The 14,791-nt window shown below is 39.8% G+C and overlaps 1 protein-coding gene across 3 annotated transcripts; it reads left to right on the forward strand.

Annotated features, from left to right (window-relative positions):
* The first annotated feature begins 32 nt into the window (after nucleotides 1-32).
* On the forward strand, nucleotides 33-14,727 carry c2cd2 (C2 calcium dependent domain containing 2). Of its 3 annotated transcripts, none has more exons than XM_077504699.1 (14): nucleotides 33-566; nucleotides 724-894; nucleotides 1,236-1,331; nucleotides 2,532-2,651; nucleotides 5,055-5,156; nucleotides 5,272-5,388; nucleotides 6,560-6,668; nucleotides 7,035-7,143; nucleotides 7,243-7,307; nucleotides 7,976-8,091; nucleotides 8,177-8,345; nucleotides 9,178-9,419; nucleotides 9,858-10,125; nucleotides 12,349-14,727. In XM_077504699.1, the coding sequence occupies exons 3-14, from the start codon at nucleotides 1,287-1,289 to the stop codon at nucleotides 12,558-12,560; spliced, it is 1,674 nt and encodes a 557-aa protein (XP_077360825.1). In that variant the 5' UTR covers nucleotides 33-566; nucleotides 724-894; nucleotides 1,236-1,286; the 3' UTR covers nucleotides 12,561-14,727. The 3 variants fall into 3 exon arrangements, with proteins under 3 accessions (XP_077360825.1, XP_077360824.1, XP_077360823.1); XM_077504698.1 differs by adding an exon at nucleotides 11,353-11,389 and having other exon boundaries at nucleotides 33-894; nucleotides 12,349-12,576; XM_077504697.1 differs by having other exon boundaries at nucleotides 33-894.
* Nucleotides 14,728-14,791: the final 64 nt, after the last annotated feature.

Consider the following 14,791-nt stretch of genomic DNA (forward strand, 5'->3'; position numbering starts at 1 on the left):
TGTGGGACTTACAGTTTGTGCCACATATCGTTTTCCGAACGGTTAACTTCTCGTACAGTTACGCCGCACATACAAACCTACTCAAGAGTGGAGAGGCACAGTGTCTCTCTTCATCTTTTTCCAACATGTTTCACCGGAACCTTGTTTTAAAATTGGACACCATCTTCTGGCGCCTCACAGTGGACTTTGGATATAATTCCTTTTAGGGGAAAGTTTGGCAGTCCTCGCTGCTAATGAGCTGGTTAAGGGAGCCTTAGCCGGGATTAGCCAATTGAGCTAACAAACGAATGCATTGGGGAGGCGTATTATTATTATTATTATTATTATTATGCAGACTCGCTTGATACTAAAAATGAACCTTTAGCGATTACATGTGGAGTTTGTAAGAGGCTGTCGCCGTTTCTACCTGGGACTTGGATTGACGTAACCTCAAGTAGCAACATGGACAATAAGCATCATTTATTTGGGGATTGAGTGCAACCTGTTTATTATTAGTAAAGAATAATTGCTTTAATTGATTTTGTACAAGCAAAACTGATGATGTAAAGGCAACACTTTCACTGGAGGTGTGTGTTTAAGCTTGTAGTCTTTCGTTTTCACCATCAAAGAATGTCCGACCTGGAAAGTTCCAGTTCATATTTTGGTCTGGATGATCCACAGTGGCTATGTATGGTCACACTTTTTATTGCTTCCCTGGTTACCCTGTTACTGTATTTTGTACAGTATTTCCAACTAAGGGCAACAGGGTCAGAGAAGACCGTAGCAGAGGACAATGCGGCGAAGGAGGAAGCCGCCTCTCTGCTAGGATGGGCGCTGTCACTGAATAGCTGGAAAAGTCAGTGGAGAGGAGCGTGGTGCAAGGCTTTGAATTCACAATCAAGGGAGAGGAGTGGAGTAAGTGCTTATAAGAACTTTCCTCGTCACCACATTTTCACGTTCAATAAATAACCCTTGTCAAATTGTGAATTATAATTGAACGTGAACGTTATTTTTTTGGGGGGGGGCAGATGCCAGTGCTCTTGTTTACACCCGATAATAAGCATAGTTATGAATCAAACTGAGCTGATTATAACAGCAGATGATGTCATTAGATGTGCAGATGGTTGTGGCAGGTCTGTGCATGCAGTGATAGTGCATTTGCAATTAAAGACAGCTCAGGTATTTTGCTCAGTAGGTTGCCACTCGCTTGGGTGAAGCTAATTTGAATGTTTTTTTTTGGCTTTTTCTTGGATCAGAGTCCTATTATTCTGACTTTCGATGAAGATGACGTCGAAGCATCTGAGCTCATGATCAGCCAGGTGTCCCGCTTCAAGAGATCAGCCAAAGACAAGGTACATTTGATGTAACAATACAGTGGACATTTGCAAATTCACCTATTCACATATAACATACCCGTATATTATCCACACAAAAACTTTAGCCACACGTTTATTGATTCAGTTTTGCGATCCCTCACGCAAGAATCCACATTGCTGCATATTTAACGCAAATTTCTTTTGACAAGGCATGATTCGTGGAGTTGTTAGTATCTGCCCGTCATTTTATGGCTTCACTTAATTAGAATTTTAAAATTAGATTTCAATTACAATTTCAATTATCATACTCCACAATTACAAAACCAGCGTAATCGGGGGAAAAAAAAAGATTATTAATACTAATTTTTGAGTTGTTTAAATTTATACATTTGCACCTTTTTTAAATGTTAAAAAAACAGTAACTAATTGAATACATTTAGTTAATTATAGTGTTTCAAATAATTTTATTTGTCGTTATATTTTTTTTTTCTTTGTTTTTTACGTTTAAATATTTTCTTTTTTCGTGCCAAAAAATAAATGGTCGTCCGACTGCACAACTTCCAAATTTTTGCCAAATAAATAAATATATTATTATTATAAATATATATTATTGTAAATTCTGTTTGGTCCAAAAGGAACTTACATAATTATGTTTCTTTTTTTTCTTTTTCTTTTTTAAATTGGTCTTAATATTTTTAACATTTTCTTGTTTTGTTCTAAGAAAAATAAATGATCGTCCGACTGCACAACTTCCAAATTTTTGCCAAATAAATAAATATATTATTATTATAAATATATATTATTGTAAATTCTGTTTGGTCCAAAAGGAACTTACATAATTATGTTTCTTTTTTTTTTTTTTTTTTTTTTTAATTGGTCTTAATATTTTTAACATTTTCTTGTTTTGTTCCAAGAAAAATAAATGATCGTCCGACTGCACGTTTTTGCCAACATAGTAAATAAATAAATAAATGAATACATAAATATTACATTCTGTTTGGTCCAAAATGAATATTTATTATTTTAAATGCTTAAATATTTTCTTGGTTTGTACCAAAAAAATAATCGTTTGAATAATCGTGATTTCAATTACAGTATTGCCAAAATAATCGCGATTTATTTTATTTTTTTCCCCATATTTGAGCGCCCCTCCTTTCAAACTCAACGTAGGTTTCACCCATTGGTAGTTGTTGCAGATGTACGGCTTTTGATTGGCTCGCCGTCTTCCTCCAATAGGCCGCTTGCTGCTACGTGGTGGGTGAGAAGCTTCAGTTCTCCGTTGGTGTGGCCACGGCCACGTCACCATCGGCAGATCCGTGTAAATACACAGCGTGTGTCTCCCCACTGGAGCTGCAGGTAAATGTACTGAAGTTCACCTCTATAGCAAACAAGAGTCATCTGTACCTTTTATACACAGTGTGAAATGTGAGATCTTATTTAAAGTGACACGCGGCCCACAATTGGATCACTGCCTCTCGGTAGCATGAGATGACATGGTTGAGGTATCCGTCTCCGTCTGGGGCTTGGCAAATGTCCCAAATGCTTCACTGCAATCGCTGTCAGGCTCATGGCCTGTGAAACTGTCCGACCTCATCTAAATTGTTCGTATGCTTTTCTGAAATATGATATTAGCACAGTGGAGGTATAAAAAAAAACATCCTCTCCTCGCCCTCTCTTTTTATTTGGTTTTCACGCCCCTAGTTACATGGCTGTTCCAACCCTAAAAATGCACATTTATTTTTCCAATTATTACTACACTGGAACCTTAGCATAAAATCTGCCACAGGAATGTAAATGTGTGATTTGCCAGAGTGTTTTTGCCACTTTATTTATATAGCGCTGTGGCTGTAATTGATTTCAATTATTATTTATGGTTTATGGTCAATAAAACATACATGATTAATGTCACTGTATCGGAATCAATTATAAATGTTAATATTCATATTTTTCTTACTAATGTACCAAGTAAGAGAGAGGGTGAGAAGCTCGGTCATCCGGGAGGGACTCAGAGTCGAGCCGCTGATCCTCCGCGTAGAGAGGAGCCAGCTGAGGTGGCTCGGGCATCTGGTTCGGATGAGGTGTTCCGGGCATGTCCCACCTGCGGGAGTCCCCGGGGATGACCCAGGACACGCTGGAGAGACGTCTGTCTCTCGGCTGGCCTGGGAACGCCTTTGGGATCCCGCCGGAGGAGCTGGTTGAAGTGGCTGGGGAGAGGCAAGTCTGGGTTTCCCTCCTAAAGCGGCTTTCCCCACCCCCGCGACCCGACCTCGGATAAGCGGTAGAAGATGGATGGATGGTGCTGCATGAAATCCTTAACTCATTCACTGCCATTGACGGAAAAAGACGTCAAATGATTACATTTTTTGCTGGGCTGGCAGTGAATGTGTTAACTGAATCAAAAATCAATGTGAATCGTAAATCGAATCGAATCGAATCGGGCACTTCTGAATTGAATCGAATCGATTTTGCCAGCGACTAGCACTGGCAACTCGATAGCACGTTGGCGACTCAGCGCCTCAAATTAGCACATCAGTCATCAACTGAAATGTTTTTCTGTTCTTAGTTTATCTTCCCCTCATCGGACTCAACGAGCAGGTCGTCCGATTTTAGCTCCGCTAAGCTTTTATCCCGTATTTAGGTTCACTTTAAGATCTCCTATGCAGGCTAACCCACTTGTATAAAGATTATTTTTAAACCAATAAGGTGCTTGTCACACCTCGGGCGCTCCCTGAGCTCTTCGGACCATAAATACAACTCGAGTGAGTGACCAGAGAGAACTGAAGTCGGGATTAGAAACTGTGGGTCAGCAAAAAAAAAAAAAAAAGAGGTTTCGTCGTTTGCTCTCGCTGTTTCGGCTTGTCTGGAAAGGTCCGAAAGCCTTTTCAATAAGAGTCCATCCATCCATCCATCCATCCATCCATCCATCCATCCATCCATCCATCCATCCATCCAGCCATGACGGCGTGGCTCACAATAATACGCGCTGGTGCCCACAATTGAAAGTAGCTGAGGGCCTTTCAACCCACGTGAGCGCCGCCACGTGACACTTTTTTGTGCCAACTGTTATGCTAACACGCTTTACGCCGTTAAATACCAAAGCACTGTTGTGTGAGCTTTCAAAATATTTCATGCTATTCAGTGATGCTGAAAGCCTTTTCTGCCAAATGATTTTTGTCCCTTTGTTTAAAAAAAAAAAAATGCTATGCTTTATTGCTATCTGATGTGTTGTTTTTTTTCTTCATCTGGCGTATTTGTTATTACGCAGGCAGTTCTGGAGTCCAATGTTTAAAATCCAGGCACGCCAGAACATGATTGGCACCTGCAGTTTGTCGTGTTCCTCTTTTACGTCATCTCGTAACAGCTGGCTTTCATTTTGCTGTGGACTTTTGTTTTTTTTTTAACCTCTTTTCGGTTTGTCAATAGAATTTTGCTCAGTTATCAATTGAACTTGTCTTTGAAAAATGGGACATTTTAGATACTGTAATTATAATTAAGGAGATAAGAGTGAACTTTAAGATGTGGAAGTGCAGTTGGTGTTAGTAGTACAGTAGTAATAAGTGCAAATGTAGATCATTTTTAGTGTATATATTATTTAAAGTGGGGGTAACATAAACCATATATCATACAGGACCGTCTTAGAATATTAGAATATTGTGATAAAGTCTATTATTTTCTGTCATGCAATGAAATGAGCAAACATGCCATACATTCTGGATTCATTACAAATCAACTGAAATATTGTCCGTCCGTGTCCCTCAGGTTGAGCTCCAGTTGCAATTTGATGAAGATCGGGTCAGAGTGAGCTGGGGGATTGCTCACCTGGAGGCAGAAATGGTGCAGGTGAAACCCGGTTTGATGCAGGTAATTTCCTTCCGCAGATCACGTATGGATCTCGCGACAGAGACTTCTATGTAAAATGGCAAAATGTTTGATTTCCATGTTGAAAATGTCATTTGACGACTGTTTGTCTTATCAGGACAGTGTCAGCACTTCCTGCGCAGCAGCAGTCAAGGAGCAGCTGAGGCAAGTGCTGTGCGCAACGCGACCGTCTGTCTTATTGAGCTGCAAGCCTTCTCGGGCCTCTGAGGTCAAGGTGGGTGGTTGAGTCATGCCTCATTTCAAGAGCGCCAAAAGAGGCAAAACGTTTCGCTTACTGTTTCATTTCTGGACTCTTTCATATTTAAGCTCTGTGAGGACATGTTTGACACGCTTCACTTTGATTGATTTGAGTTATTTTGTTGCAGAAAATACACTCTTTTTATTTATTTTTTATTTTTTATTTTTTTTTATTTTATTTTTTTAATTTATTTTTATTTTTTAGGCCGATACCAATTTTTGGCAGAAAAAAATACAGATGACGATTAATCTGCAGAATCTGGGCTAACCTACGACCTCTGGGATTGTATTTCGTGCCATGTCATGTGGAAATGTGTGTTAAGACATCATTAAATCATTGGATGTTTGCAACCTTGAATTTTGAGAAAAGAAAGTATTTGAACTTGAGCTAACTATAATTAATATAATTTGAAAAGACAATGACAAAATAAAAACAATAAGAAAGTCAAATAAGAATAGAAACTAAATAAAATAATAGCAACTAAAAAAAAAAATAGAACAAATACTCAGTGTTCATGTGTGTTTTAGCCTCTTGGGGGCAGTGTAGTGCCGTGCATCCATGGCGTACACACTTAAAGTGAGTGCAGAAGAAAGTTGCGATTGAATTCTATGAAAATAACTCGTTTTTTTCACACATTGGGCAGAATTTGTGCCTTTGCGTAATGTTATCTCATCTGTGGCTATGTGTTCCCGCAACATTTGTTTGTGGCTATTCGTTATTTGAAGGAAAAACACTCCCGAAGTCGACGCTAACTTCCTCTTAGCTTTGCTAACTTCCTGTTAGCGCTAGGTTAGCGATGTCTTAAAAACGAAGCATGTTTTGTATTTAAATATACAGTGGATGTAATTCGTAATGTCGTGTGTTTAGTTTTACAAGTTAACTCCAACTGCGATGTCATTAAATGGCTTAAAAGGACGTTTAGGGACAACAGAATAACCAGAATAACATACTTGCTAGTTGCTAATGCTACGCAAGCAAAATGGTGCGTTCAGGGTACCGTCGCAGATAGAGAGGATTAACGTTTTGTTCCGTATACCAGGTGTCAGTATTGGGCCGATACCAACACTTACTTTCAAAGTTTTGGTTAATATATCAAATTATATTCAATGTACAATTCGACACCTACTCGGTTCCCTTCATTCAACAGGAACCGAACAACAAAGTGTTTTCACCTCCCAAACCTCCTCGCGCCCACGACTGGAAGCTGCTGGTGAAAAACATTCGCGTGACACTCGGTCAGCAGGAACGTGCTGCAGGTAAGATGATCGCGCGCACCTGCTTCTGCTTCAGAATCCGAACTGTGGTCGGGCGTTTGATTTTGGCTCACCACGTCACTTCCTGCAATCACAAGTCAAATATATGTACAGTCATTCATTCTGTGGATTAAAAATGAGGAACAGGAAGTTGCCAAAGCAATATTGACATTTTCTTTGATGAGCTGTCAAGTCTGTTGAATGCGTCTGACTCTTCTTCAGACACAGTTAAAAATGTTTACTGATATGTACATTTATCATGTCTCCGGGTTGAAAGTTGGCCTTGGTAACGGGCTGCAGTATTCCATTGTTCAACAGTATTGATATACTTTAGATGTTCATTGATTTCTTTCTTCATTTTTATTGCAGGCAGCATAAGTCCTCTGTGTGTCCTGCAGTTAGATGACCCACCACAAAAGTTTCACACACCCGTTTTGAAGAACACGGACAATCCTGCCTGGGATCAGCCGTTTGTCTTGTAAAATTCACAGCACACAAGCATCACACAAAAAACAACAACAACGAGTACTCTCAAAAGTCGTATTTTCTCACTTCCTGTAATATTTGTGCCTTCCAGCGAACTGAATGGCCGCTCAAAAGAGCTTGTTATTCTATTGATGAATGATGGACAACCTCAAGAAGGTGAGTTATTCGTTTTTTTTAGTGCTTTCAAAATAAATAAAAAAAAAAAAAGTGTTAACTCATTGATTAATCACAAAAAAATGATCGCATTAAACATGTATTATCACAGATTAATCGCGCTACTCATTTTGACCGCACGTTATGTTAAGGATAGCACAGGTTGTTTGAGCAATAAACATAACTACATGCATTAAAGTAAAGCATTTAATAAATGTGTGCGTATGACATTCTGAATATTTGTTCATGCCAAATTATTGGGGTCGTTTTTTTTTGTTTTTTGTTTTTTGCCATTTTAATTTATGCAAGTAATTATGGCGTCCAAAAGTGCCAAAATTCTAAACAAATAAAGGACTAAATAAATAAATAAATGTCTAAAAGTGAAAATAAAAATGAATATAAAAAAATATAATTCGAAAATTATATCTAAAAAAGTTAATATAAATGGAAATAAATCCGTTTTTATTTTCACTTTTAGTCATTTATTTATTTAGACATTTGGATATGGACATATGGAACATAAATTCTTCTTAACTATCGAGGACATTATACAAATTCCAGAAACATTAAATTCCAAATTAATTTTTGCAAAGGATGATTTTGTTTATGAATGAAAACATTTTTTTAAAGCCAGCCCTCGTTTTCACCAAACTCTCTGTTCTCTATTTCAGACAGCTTTCTGGGCCAGGTGTCAGTGCCTTTTGACCTCGTTCGGAAGCAGCCCAAAGGAAAACAAACATTTTCACTCACGACCAAAGATGTCGTGACGGGATCACTTACTACTGATGTAAGACCCTCTTCGCCTTCTTTTTTTTTTTTTTTCTTCTTCTATCTGAGATTTTCCAGCAACAATGTTGTACCTCATTCTTCAGTTTACCTACCTGGACCCCAGTGAGGTGAGGTCCTGGCAGCCGCCAACCCCGGCCTCCACCAAGAGGGTGGAGATGGACCGGACCGTCATGCCCTGTGGCACGGTGGTCACCACCGTCACCGCCGTCAAGAGCAAACCGGGCCGAATGCTCCCTCCCGGACTCAGCATTGGTACGACAGAAATGACTCCACTCCATGTGCATTTTTGGAGGCTGACCACGATACCGATTACTGGCAGAAAAAAAAAATACAGATTACCGATTAATCTGCAGATTATAATGCAAAAAATGAACCCCTTCAAGTCCATATTAAAAAAAAAAATCATGAAGTATACAAGGTTATTGTATAGATTTATGTGTCACTAATAAAACCATTCTTACTTTTTTTTTTTTTTTTTTTACAACTGTTGTAAAGTATTAACCTTTTCTTTTATATATTTTTATGTTTAAGTCTTGTATTTCGTGCCATGTCATGTGAAAATGTGTTAAGACAAATCCTTGGATGTTTGCATGCTTGAATTTCAAAAAAAGAAATTGTTTGAATTCTTGAAATATCAACTTTATAATATATAACTTGAAAGGACAATGACAAAATAAAAACAATAAGAAAGTGAAAGAAGAATAAACTCAAATAATAGCAATTGAAGTACTGACTGTTCCTGTGCGTTTTGGCCTCTTGGGGGCAGTGTGGTGCCATGCAGCCATGGTGTACAGAAGAAAGTTGCGATTGAATTATTTAAAAAAAACTCGTTTTTCACACATTGGAAAGAATTTGTGCCTTTGCGTATCTGTTGGTATGTGTTCCCACAAGATTTGTGTGTGGATATTGGTTATTTGAAGGAAAAACACTCCCGAAGTTGATGCTACCTTCCTGTTAGCCTTTGCTAAGTTCCTGTTAGCGCTAGGCTAGCGATGTTTTAAAAACAGTTGTTTTTGGCTGATATTTGAAGGCCAATAATCTTGACATTCCTTATGACCTGAAAATCTGTTGTCTTTACATTCAGATTCTTCACAAAGAGCAATGGCCCCGAAGCCCAAACGTTCAGAGCGCCGCGTTTCGGAGCAGATGTCCATGTTGGGCGCCACGGTTAGCAAGGCGCTGTCGTCTTCGGACACCGAGTTGCTGATGCTCAACGGCACCGACCCCGTGGCTGAGGCGGCCATCAAACAACTGCACCAGTCCGCCAAGCAGAAGCTCAGGTCCCCGGTGAAGAAGAGCACCATCATCATCTCCGGGATCGCCAAAGTAAGGATGCGTTAACCCCCCCAAAAGCACCCTTTTTTTTTTCTTTTTCTTTTTCCGCTTAAAGGCCCAATCTGCCGGTTTCACTCTGGAAAAAGGCACTTTTTAAATACAGGATTTAAACAAACAAACTACTTCTCAATTTACAGATCTGGGCTTCTCTTAACGTGTGGTGGTGATTTTGTCCTACAACCGCACCCCCTCCATCCTGTATTTTGCCATTTTGTGTTTGTTTTGTAAACAGCGGGACGTTTACTGTGGCAAGACAGTGTTTACACCCCTCCAGCCAATCGCAGAGCAGACAAAATCACCACCACACATTAAGAAAAACACAGATCTGTAAATTGAGAAGTAGTGTGTTTAAATCCTGTATTTAAAAAGTGCATTTTCCTGAGCGAAACCGGCATACTCGACCTTTAACTGCGGTTATTTCCCCCCCAGACGCCGTTGTCTCAGGACGACGAGCTGGCTCTGATGGCGGGCTATGCGGCAGCGATGGACGCTTCCATGTCCGACGAAAGTTCCTCTCAGGATATGACCACGGCCATTGCGTCCGGCGCCAGCAGCCCGCCGGAGGGTTCCGAACACAAGGACGGTCCCGGTGGAGTGGGCCGTCCTCCCGAGAATTGGGAGGGCCACGTCGGAGAGGATCTAAATCATACCTCGCTCTCCATGTGCGTGTCGGAGGTCAGCTGCAAAAAGAGAAGAGGTGAGACATCGTGTCATTTGTCGTTTTGCGGTGCAGGGAAACCTCCAAAGTCAAATGACAAATTTGTGGTTCAAACAGAATTTTCTGGAAGAATGTGCATCCCAAAACTGGTAGGGAATTTTTTTGACAGCGTGCTTTTTGGTTTGTTTATTTTATTTTTTTTTTGGTCTTTGCGCGGCCGTATCTCTCGAACCCTTTCCAACGGTGTCCGTCCTGTCGCTCCTCGACATTGCATTCCGGAGATAGAAATTTTATATACAATGAAGTACTGCATAATAAGTAAATTAATTAAAAAAAAAAAAAAAAGTACTTTTAATGGAAAGAAATGACTGTAAATGAAAAAAACAAATGATGAATGAAAAAGCATTTATAATAAACTAAATAAAAATCATAAATAAATGAAAAATGAATATATACTAGGGCTGCACGATATTGGAAAAACATGCGATATACTTGCTGAACATAGCGATATCGATATTATTGTGATATTTAACATGTACCTAAAGAAATTGTATTTTTATTACCTAATGAAAGAAAAACATTTTTCATGGGGCAAAATAAGCAAACTTCATGTCATCTTAGTTAATTAATTGTAATTATGTCTTGATTTATTTTCAACTATTGAATGGCGGTGCACGTTTTAGTTAGCATCTGACTGATCAAATTCATATGAAAAGCATAAAATTCCATATAAAACTTACTGCGTGCCTTTGCGATATCCATATTGCAAGGGCCAATATCGCGATATCGATATTTTTTCGATATATTGTGCAGCCCTAATATATACTGTGCTGTATAATACAAAAAAAAACATACTTTTAATGGAAAAAAATGATGTACCGTAAATGAAAAAAGAACATATATGATGAAAAAGAATTTAGAATAAAGTAAAAAACAAATGTAATAAACGAAAACATATACCGGTATATAATTAACGGGATAAAATAATAAAAATGGGTCGTTTTAACTGCCCCCAAGTTAACTTCCATATTTTATGTGTTTATTTATTTTTTGCCAACATCAAGAACGGATTGTGTTTGACTTTGGAGGTTTAAGTTCTTTCCATCTCAGTGCTCCAAAATGACAAAGCAGATCTCGACCGCGTTCCTGTTGGGCTGTTTTTTCACGTCTTATCTCATTTTGTTGGTTCCACGTTCTGTTTTCTGTTCTCTCTTTTCCTCGTCACTGTCTCGACGTTTGCGCGATGATTACGTGCTGCCATCTTAGAGGAAAGCACTCCTAAGCGCACGTTATGTCCACATGAGTAAGTTACCACTTGTGGGTCGTATCTTTTAGTTACTCGGGGGTTCCACTGTAAATATGTAGTCACTGATTTTATGTACTGTTTCTGTTGTAGATATAAAAAGTCTACACACCCTTTGTTCAAATGGCAGCTGTTGTATAGATAAGTTATATTTCACTATTAATTGTACAACTTAAAAAAAAAGAAGAAAAAAAAGGAAATACTCGTAGTGAAGGAGAATAAAAATAACTTAGGTAATGTGGTTGCATAAGTGTGCACACCCTCATACCTGGGGATGTGGCTTGTGTTCATAACTAACCGATGAAAACTCGTGCTAAATCGGGAGTTGGCACACACTTGCCACGATTCAAATCGCCTCTGATTAACCCCGAATGAAGTTCAGCTCTTTTAGTAGGCTTTCCCTTCCATTTTTCTTACCTGGGCAAACAGTGGCGCTCCTGCCGTTAGGCGGATTAGGCAGATGCTCGGCGCGCTCGTGAGCAAAAAGGGTGACAGGGAGAGGAGAAGGTTTTTTTTTTCTTTAATAAATCCTCAAAAGCAGTCCCGGCGAGCGCTGCTCATTCACGGATTTACATTATAATATGGAAGCTACTGATTGGTTTAACGGTTCTGAACAAAGCCACATCCTGAGTTACGACGTGCACACTTTTGCAGCCGTTAATCTCTGTTGTTTATTTTTGCTTACTCTCCTGGCGGGGGCGAAACCCAATTGAGTCGTGGTTAGAGCATATACGTGGTTTGAAAAAGTGAAAGTACTTCTCCCAGTCTCTTTTGGTTACATCACAATAAACTGGCATTTGAACAGGGGTGTGTAGACTTTTTCCATCCACTGAATGTACTGTATGTGCCCGTCTAGTCTATTGTTGAATGACTGTTACATCATACCAAAGTTGAACAAAAAAACAACAACTCACGATGATCTCCCCCGCCCCCGCTCTGTCCACTTGTTGCACTTGCAGGCAGCTTCCTTCGGAAGAGCGCCAGGCTGTTCTTCCGCCGGCGGCACCAGCGCAAGGACCCCGGGATGAGCCAGTCGCACAATGACCTGGTCTACTTGGAGTCTCCCGCCGCCGAGCGGGCCGGCAAGAGCGCCACGCTCGGCCGCATGCTCGGACGCAAGAGCAAAAGCAAGGCCAACGGCTCCGCCCCCGTCGGCCAGCCACCTGCGTGACACCTCCCCCTTGGACAGACTACCGCCTCAACTACCTGCACTGTGGACGACGTCCTTGGGATTTTCGTCTTCCGATGGCTGGGGAAGCGCACCAAGGCGCCGGCATCGTTTGTGACAAAAAAAAACTAAACAGCTGCGTACCGTTTGGAGTGGGCACATTTTCATCATCATTTCAGAGGATATTATTTTGCATGTTTGGTTTTCTGCAGCCTTCTCAAAGCGCTTGTGTGGCCTTGTCACCGACCGAAAGGGACTGATGCTGGCCTTCGTCTCTACCTCCCTGATGTTAAAGTATATCAAATGTCTGCGCATCGTATCGGCCGGTGACAAAGATGAGCGTGGGATTTGAGCATTTTCACTTTTCAGTATGTTTTCTATTTCCAGTGCAATGACTGTTCCATATATTCACAAAGGGAGATGATGCATTGCATCGAATTTTCAGTGGGAGTTATATGACTACTGGGCATGAATACTTTGAAATATAGTATTTAAACACAACATTTGGATGCATAATCTTATTATTATTTTTTGGGGGGGGTTTCTGAGATCAGTACATCATATTTGTAACATATCAAAAATGAGTCATGCAATATGAAAATGATAAGAGTACAAATACAGTGACATATCCAAAACAAGGTCTAAGATATGATTGATTAAAAACTCAACACTGTTGATAGGATAACATGATGTGTGCATTTTTGTTTGTGTGTTTTAAATCTTCCCAAAAAATTATTTATGTACTCTAAAATGAGCCTCTGCCATCTTCACCCTGCAACTGTGACATCACTCGGCCACGTTAATTTTGTTTCACAAAAACAAGCAGTTTTCCATTTAAACTTCTTGTTCGTCTGCTTGATAGTCATGCTGCATTCGAGGATGGTCGGAAGTCGGAAATATCCGAGTTGAAACTTCCCAGTTCCGACCTCAAAGCGTTCCAGGTGAACGTAAACAACCAAAATGGCGGATAGTGATAAATTGTTTTTTTATTTTGGTCCTCAAAACTCATTTTGACCTCCAGGAAACTTACCTTTTTGCAATTTTGCTTAATTTATTGTTTTAATCTTATTTCAGAAGCATTCCGTACAGTTAAGTAGTTTACCGTCTAATTTCAAGCAGGGAAAGAGCGGCAATACTGTCACGTACGTTGCGTTACATGAAGCTATGGTGAATATTTATGAATGAAGAAAGCTATCTAGTTTTATACTCGAGTAAATTGTGTTTTGCCATTCAGAGTGACGTCACATTGTAGTCCGCCGGTGAAGTCGGGCTCCTTGTTTTGTTTTTTGTTTTTTCGACTTCGCGAGTGGAATTTCCGAGTTCAAGGGGGCGTTCCCGGACGCACTTCCTGGTTTGAACTCGGATATTTGCGACCATTCTCGAATGCAGCATCAGTCCCATTATGTATTATTATTATCATCACTCATGTAAAACTGGTTCTCAACGCCGGTCCTCGAGTACCCCAGCTGTGGATGGTTTATGCAGAGCTTGCTAATTAGCTGATTGTTTGAAACACCTGTAAACCTGTGTTGGCTGAGAGAGACACGCGGAAAACGGGCTGGATTTTGGGTACTCGGGGACCACCGATGGAAAATGTGTCTGCAGGTTGCAGTATCACTAAGATGCAAATTGCAAAACAATGTTCAATGCTAAGATTGCCTTACAAATGCTCGACTAGCTTTAAACTAGAACCTTGACTCCGTTTTTGGTCTCTATCGTTAGACCACCGAAGAGCTGAGCTAAATCACCCCTGATGCCGCATCATTAGGCCCAAGAAAACTGCGACTTGCACATGTATGCCACTGGATATTTCTAGGAGCTCGTTTGCTTTTCATGACAATGTTAGTCTGCAGAAACAGCATATGGCCGCTTCTTTGTCCTAAATAGTCTGCTAATATCCCATTACAGGCAATTGCTGTACCAGCAATGACTCATGATTCTTAACAACAAAAGAAAACAAGAGCAGGGTGTTAAATTTTGCCGAGTGTCTAGTAACCTGTTTGCACTATGCTACTATAAAATATTCAGTAAACAAAAGGGCTGTTGATTTTTTTTTCTGTTGTGGTTGTTATCTTCAGTATGCACAGAAACAGATCCACTGTACTTCAGAATTAACCTAATTGTCATATCATTACATTTTCAGCAATAAAAACTGATTGGATGATTGGGATTGTGGCATTGGTTATTATGACATACAGCGTTCACATTTCTGCATTGCATATCTTTTAATATAT

The sequence above is a fragment of the Festucalex cinctus genome, chromosome 18 (assembly GCF_051991245.1).
Source record: "Festucalex cinctus isolate MCC-2025b chromosome 18, RoL_Fcin_1.0, whole genome shotgun sequence".
NCBI lineage: Eukaryota > Metazoa > Chordata > Actinopteri > Syngnathiformes > Syngnathidae > Festucalex > Festucalex cinctus.